Source organism: Heloderma suspectum, chromosome 4, assembly GCF_057233095.1.
Source record: "Heloderma suspectum isolate Gila_16-S chromosome 4, 16-S_ref, whole genome shotgun sequence".
Taxonomy (NCBI): Eukaryota; Metazoa; Chordata; class Lepidosauria; order Squamata; family Helodermatidae; genus Heloderma; species Heloderma suspectum.
Genome location: NC_139461.1, coordinates 118,660,121 through 118,667,321, shown reverse-complemented (window position 1 = coordinate 118,667,321; position 7,201 = coordinate 118,660,121). Strand labels below are relative to the sequence as shown.

Sequence of the window (7,201 nt, the reverse complement as noted above, 5' to 3'; positions counted from 1 at the left end):
TTGCTATTCTCTGGAACTCTGCATTCAGTTGGATATATCTTTCCCTTTCTCCCTTGCTTTTTGCTTCCCTTCTTTCGTCAGCTACTTGTAAAGCCTCATCAGACAGCCACTTGGCTTTCTTGCATTTCTTTTTCTTTGGGATGGATTGAGTTGCTGCCTCCTGAACAATGTTACAGACCTCTGTCCATAGTTCCTCAGGTACTCTGTCTATCAGGTCTAATCCTGTAAATCTATTCCTCACCTCCACCGTATATTCATAAGGGATATGATTTAGGTCATACCTGAATGGTTTAGTGGTTTTCCCCATGTTCTTCAATGGTAGCCCACCACAAGCAGCAAAATTCAGGCTATCATTCAAGTGCAGCAAATTGCTGATTTTTAAAATGTTATTTTACCATTAGCTGAAGGTACTGTTTGGATTTCTGCCTCAGGTACCAAAATGTCTTGGACCATTTCTGCAATATGGAAGATTTATAATTAGATCAGAGGGTTTCTGGTTGTTTTCCATAGCCGAAATCTGCTAACGTAGGTGAACAATCTCATGTTTTAAAATGTGACCCAAATTTCTCTTAATAAACCACATGATTGATGATGTAACTTAATTAAACAACATTTCATAGTTCCTTGGTTTAATTTTTAAAAACTGCTTGATCTTCCTGCAAAACATGAGAGATGCTTACTAAAGAAGTCTCTTGACAACAAACATTACTGTGGAATCTTATCTCCTATTATCCTCTTTATTGATTTACTTCTACTATTACGAGATGCATGGTTAATGCCTGCCTGATTACTCCCATTTCCTCCAGTGAAACAAAAGCCCATATGATTGCTCAGCTGGGAAATTACAAAGAACTTTGATCAAAACCTGATGAGTGTTCCCAAAAATGAAAGGAACATCTAGAAAGTCACAGGAAATTAGATGAAAGGCATTTAAAAATATGAAAGGAAGGTGTGAGGAATTATGTGGTCCATGGAGAGTATCTGAAAGACGTGAATAGAAAACATAACCTTATTAAGGCAGCAGTTCCTACGCACACTTACTAGGATGTCAAATCCCATTGAACACAATGGTACTTATTTCTGAGTAAATTGGTTTCCTCTGTGAATGGGTTTTTCTCGCTTTAGCAAAGAAGGAATAAAGCAGAACTTGGTGGACAAGTCACATATGTAGGGCCAGCTTCAGGGTTTGTGAGCTTTTGGGCACAGACTATCATTGGACCCCTTCGTCATCTTATAAACATAAAACATAGTGATATACAATATTTATTTATTTATTATTATTACATTTATACCCCACCTTTTTTCTTCTTGCAAGGAACCTAAGGTGGCTTACATTTTTATCCTCACAGCAACCTGTCAGGTAGGTTAGGCTGAGAGTCAGTGACTGGCCCAAAGTCACTCAGTGGCCTTCATGGCCGAGTGTGGACTAGAACCTGGATCTCTGTAGTCCCAGTGCAACACACTAACTGCACTAGTTCTTAGATGGGCACTTTACTACAAAGCATTTGATTAAAGACATGCTGGTCCAGTGCCTCAACCAAACTCTATGGCTGCATTGTTTATGCTTATATTTGTGTAAACGAGGAAGCCCTGCCCTCCACACTTGTAAAAGGAGCATGGGGCAACTGAAAAGGGCTGGGGCTGGGGGGCGTTCTGGGGCAGGGAGAGTGGATCTGTGCGTACGACACATCCTATGTGTCGTATGGCAGCTTCCTCTCCCAGGTGGCCGCCCCAGAATGATAGCGAGGCAGGAGAGGTGCAGAGGGCATGATTCCCCCCCCCCCGTGCCTCTCCTGTCTTGCTTTGGATATGCAGTTGCCTCTGATTTCAGAGGCGGCCACCTATCTAGTTAGGATTGAGCCCTTAAATGCTAATTGATTGTCAATTGACTGATCAGATATGCTCAGTTAACTGGCTATTATTTGCCTCTAGACAAATATCCCTTAAGTAAAAAGCCTGAAGGGAAAGAAGAAGTACTCCTAACCTCATATAAAACAACAAAAACAGGGGCATTTAATAAACAGTTTGCCATTGAAATAATGTACAAGTAACAACAGAGAATTATAATATAATAATAACAACCATGATGCTCTGTGATATACAACTCAGCAAATGTAATCTTGCAACTACAATGCTGTATATGGTACAACATCGTCTGCATAATAAAAATCCCCAAACAAAATACATTGATATGTATATTTTTTTTCTGATCAGTTATGAACTAGCTCTGTACAAACACAGGCAGGATTGATAAGTATCCTTACCCATGACACCTATTGCTCCCTATGTGACAGTACATGAGCTAGGGAAATGGCCATATTCAATTTCTGTAAAATGACATATATTCTCCAATAGAAAGCCATATTCTTAATAGAACACAATGGATGTGAAAGGTGCTTTACTGCACCTGAGTCAACAAGCTGTTAGAAAATCCTAAGAGCCTTAGAGCAGCAATATCACTTTAAAAAGAAAACCCCACACAAAACAAAACAGAATTCTTTGTCTCCACCCATCTTGCTTAATAAGTAGCCGAAACGCCCAGAGGCACTGAGCACTCAACAAATATAAAACTATGTGCTACATAATAAAACAAATTAGTTCAGCAGCACATGCACTCGAAAAGCAAAATTGTTCTGTTACTACTGTGGATATTTTTCTCTGGTGTATGATAATTCAGAGAGACAAAGAGATGGATTTCCAGGCGGTTACCCACGCGACAAGTAAGTCTACAGATATCACTAGATGATCAGAAAACATATCTAGCTGTTCGAGACCTTTAAAAAGAGTAATCTGCATTAGATGCGTTTCATAGGTAATGAAAGGTTGAAACAGCATTCTTGTCCTTCCAGTGTGCACAGATTTATAATGTTGCAACTCCTTCAAGGTGTTTCAGTGACAACTATTAGATTCAGGAAATTTGGGATTAGAATCCTTAATTCTTTAATTACGGGAAGAAAAGTATAGAAAGTGCTCCCTAAGGATATATAACAAAAGTGATCTGCTCCTTAATACAATTAATTTGCGGCTTTTAAAAAGTGCCAGGAAAGAAATTATGTCTTAAAAAATTTCTTCCTTCCCTGAAAGTTGAAGAAAAGATTATACAAATAATCAGAAGGTATCAATATCAAATGAGTCTCTTCAGTAACTTATTGCAAAACCAAATTTTACTGGGCATATGATATTATCTCTGTCCTCACACCAAATGTGTACTTGCTTGCAAGAATTCCCCACACCCTTCAATAACACACTATTGTTTTTCAGTAGTTAAGGCAACACTTTCTAAGAAATCACTGGTGGTTTTCTTTTTCTGCTGATCTAGCTGTTGTGGCATTGTAGTACAGATGTAAAGAAAGTGAGAAGTTGTGTCCTCTGGGAGCTAATTCAGATATTACATTTTTGCTGTGTATTCAGATTCAGTGAGAAATCTGAAAAAGTAATATGTGTTATGCTTCTGGGCACAATTCAGGGCAATAGTATTAGCAGTGCAAGCTGGTGGCTTCAATTTCAGTGGGTCTGCGAATCTATTTCAGTCAGAACCAGCCAGAACTCTAAAGGAGCTATCCAAGGTGCCAAACCTATTTTGAGGATAGAGTTCAGCATCTTGGATAGCTCTTTTAGAGTTCTGGTCAGTTCTGACTGAAACCCAGAATGGATTCGCAGCCGCACCAAAAGCAGAGCCACCAGCCTCCACTGAGTATTAGTCTCTAGAACCTTAAATAGTTGTGGCCCCATATACCGCCATGAGATTTGGGGTTGGTCTGGATGATCTGGAAAATGATTCCAACCTTTTGATACTGTGATTGTGACAAGGACGTAATGAAATGAAACTGGTAGGACTGCTGGTGAAGGCTTGATGGCTCTGGCAAAGTGACCAGGTACATTTCCTTTTTATTGACATGGGCAGAGAGCACTGTATAGGTGGACTCTGTTGGGGGAAGAGAGTTTTTGGGGGATGGGCTCACCTTTCCCATTCCTGATGAATGTGCCAATTTCGCCTGTGTAGGATGTGGACAAAGGGAAAAGTTTGAGTTAGTTGTAGCTGGGAGAGACTTAGAGATGAGAACATAAGAAAAGCCATGCTGGAACAGACCAAGGGTCCATCTAGTCCATCATTCTGTTCACACAGTGGCCAACTAGCTGTCAACTGGGAACCCTCAAGCAGGACACAAGTGCAACAGCACCCTCCCACCCCATGTTCCCCAGCAACTGGTGTGCATAGGCATATTCCCTCTGATACTGGAGGTAGCACAGAGCCATCAGGACTAGTAGCCATTGACAGCCTTCTCCTCCAGGAATTTGTCCAACCCCCTTTTAAAGCCACCCAAATTGGTGGCCATCACTACATCCTGTGGTAGCAAATTCCATAGTTTAACTATGTGCTGTGTGAAGAAGTACTTTCTTTTATATGTCTTGAATCGCCCATCAATCAGCTTCATGGGATGACCCTGCGTTCTAGTATTATGACACAGGGAGAAAAAAAGCCTCCCTATCCACATTCTCCTCACCATGCATAATTTTGTACACCTCTATCATGTCTCCCCTTACCCTCCTTTTTCCAGGCTAAACAATTCCAGCTGTTGGAACCTTCCCTCATAGGGGAGACGTTCCGGTCCCTTGATCTTTTAGTTGCCCTTCTCTGCACTGTTTCCAGCTCTACAATATATCTTTTTTTAGGTGTGGTGACCAGAACTGTGCACACAGCAGTCTAAGTGTGGTCACAATATCAGAGAGGTCAACAATATCAGAGTGTCAGAGAGTAAGTTGGAGCTCTGGAGGCCTCATCAAAGCACACGAGTCCCTGAACTGACTGGGAGAGCAGTATCTATGTGTGAATGCTAAATTTGTGAATTCCAGTCTATGCTCAACCTGTATTTGTGTGTAAATAAACCATATATTGCAAGTAAGGATGGCACTGGTGCCCAATTCTGTCCAAGAATCTAGCGGAACCCACCCGCCCGTGCCCCTGAGTCACACTCACTGAGCCCCTATCCCCGCTCACCTCCTGCCTGTGCTTGCCGAGCCGCCCGCATGCATGGTGGCATCGTGCTCCTCGATCACCATTTTTTAATAAAAAAGGTGATTGCAAAAATGCACATATTTCCATATACACAAATGGGGCTGTGAATAGCCCATATACACAAGATTACGGGTGTTTGCTTGGCTGTAATCTTGCGTATATGAGCCATTCATGGCTCCATTTTGCATATACACAAATCTGCACATTTGCGAAAATGCTCAGATTTGCATATATGCAAAATGGGGACTTGAATGGCCCATATACGCAAGATTACAGGCAAGCAAATGCCTCTAATCTTGTGTATATGGGTGATTTACAGCCTCATTTTGCGTATACACAAATATGCACATTTTCGCGATTGCCATTTTATTTTTCAAAAAATGGTGATCACAGAGCTCAATGAGGCTCTCCGGGTGAGTGCCGGCAGCTTGGTGAGCAGCAGGGAACTTGAGCATGGGTCTGAGTGTGTGAAAGTGGGGGCAGGGACTGGGTGGGCACCCAGAGAACCCAGACAGGAGGGTGACTGCCCATGCCTAATTGCAAGGACATTGTAAGTTCTTCATTCTAAGGAAAGAAAAACTCTGGGTAAAGCTTGCAGCCCTCGATTTGTCACCAGTTGGTGAACTGGTTGCAAGGGTGTAACAATACTCTTCCTGTATTTGCCCAGGAAACCTGTAAGATCTGTTGGAGATGTTTGTCTAAGGGTACTGGCAGTAAATTGGAGTGGTTGGCTAAGGCACACTGAATGTCTTTCTTGGGACTGCACATGTCTTCTACAGTTGTGCAGTTCCATCCTAATGTTGAACCCAAACTTTCTAACCATCTGCAAGAGCTTTGTTTGTTTATTATTCAAGCAAACATTCTGTAGCCAGGAAAGGATATGTACGTACAATGTCAGGTTTCCATACTTCCTATTAGTAGCTGCTTAGTTCCTTTCTGCCTTTTGCTTATGCAGGTATATATCAAAAAAGGTGCACCATGAGAGGAGCAGAGGGATCATTGTTGGCTGTTTCTCTATGGTACAGATTACGGTGTGGAGATCTTCTGTGTCCCTCAAATGATTCCAAAGAGAGGGAGCCCCTCCAAAAACTAATCTGGCCTGCAAGCTTGTTGGTCTTTCGATCTCTGGGAATAACTGCCTCGCTACCCTATTGAAATTAGTTGCTTTTTATGCACCCCCTGTGGGTGTTGTGCTGAGCTGTTATAACACTACACCCAGTTTCCACACTGCTGAGGACTGGGATGACTCACTTTGTTGGGACTTGTTGACCTGGTTGACACATCATGACAAGAAATTGTGGGTTATTTAACTCATGATTCGATGGGACATGGACCACATGTGAACTGCTTCCAGTTTCTGTAAACAACCTCTGATCAGCCCAATCGGAGATTATGAGCATGATGTGTGAACCTGGACCAATGGGTTGTTTAGGGGCTAAACAACCCAGTGGTTTACCCAACTAAAAATCATGGGTTAACCAGTGGGTTGTTTAGCCCCTAAACAGTCCATCAGTCTGGCTTTGCCTGTTGTACCAACAACCTCTGACTAGGCTAATTGGAGGTTGTTTACAGGAAATGGAAGCAGCTTGCACCAGGCACACATCCCAGCAACCCATCATGAAGTGTGGACTGGCCCTTAGATTCATTCTCAAGATGTACTCATTTCTTACATTTTTCTTCCATCCTTCCTCCAAAGAGCTCAAGACAATGTACTTTGTCCCTCCATTGTTTATTCTCACAAGAATCCTCTGAGGTAAGTTAGGTTGAGAGGTAGTGCCTGGCTCAAGATCTCCCTGATTAAGAAAACCTAGCAAGCTTTGTGGGTGAGAAGGGATTTGAAGCCAGGTCTCCCTAGTCCAAATCAAACACTCGACCAACCCTCCCCAACATTTGAGGGTTGGTGGTGTATCGCCCCTGCAGTGGGCAGTGAACTCTTAGGTTAGAAGTGCTAAGATAGTGATAGATCAGATTCAAAGGTTTACTTACAAGGAGTACTTTATTGGGTAACTTACAGCACACAGGCATACCCAATGGTTGGATCAGGCTGCTTCTCTGAACCATGAGCTGTTGGGTCAAATGGGTTTTATACCATACATGTTAGCAATGAGGCAGCGCAACACTAGCAAGCACCCCTAGCATTCATTCCCAGCATAGGCTAGAAGTGCTTGGTTCTCAAGCACAGCC

General features: G+C 42.4%; 1 protein-coding gene across 1 annotated transcript in view; it reads left to right on the top strand.

The window, feature by feature from the left end:
• The first annotated feature begins 2,587 nt into the window (after window positions 1-2,587).
• Window positions 2,588-7,201, top strand: part of LOC146347366 (glutamate decarboxylase 1-like) — a 51,674-nt gene continuing 47,060 nt past the window's right edge. The window contains exon 1 of the mRNA XM_084848133.1: window positions 2,588-2,720. Within this exon, the coding sequence (XP_084704259.1) occupies window positions 2,666-2,720 (55 nt within the window). The 5' untranslated portion in view covers window positions 2,588-2,665. The remainder of the gene's footprint in view (window positions 2,721-7,201) is intronic.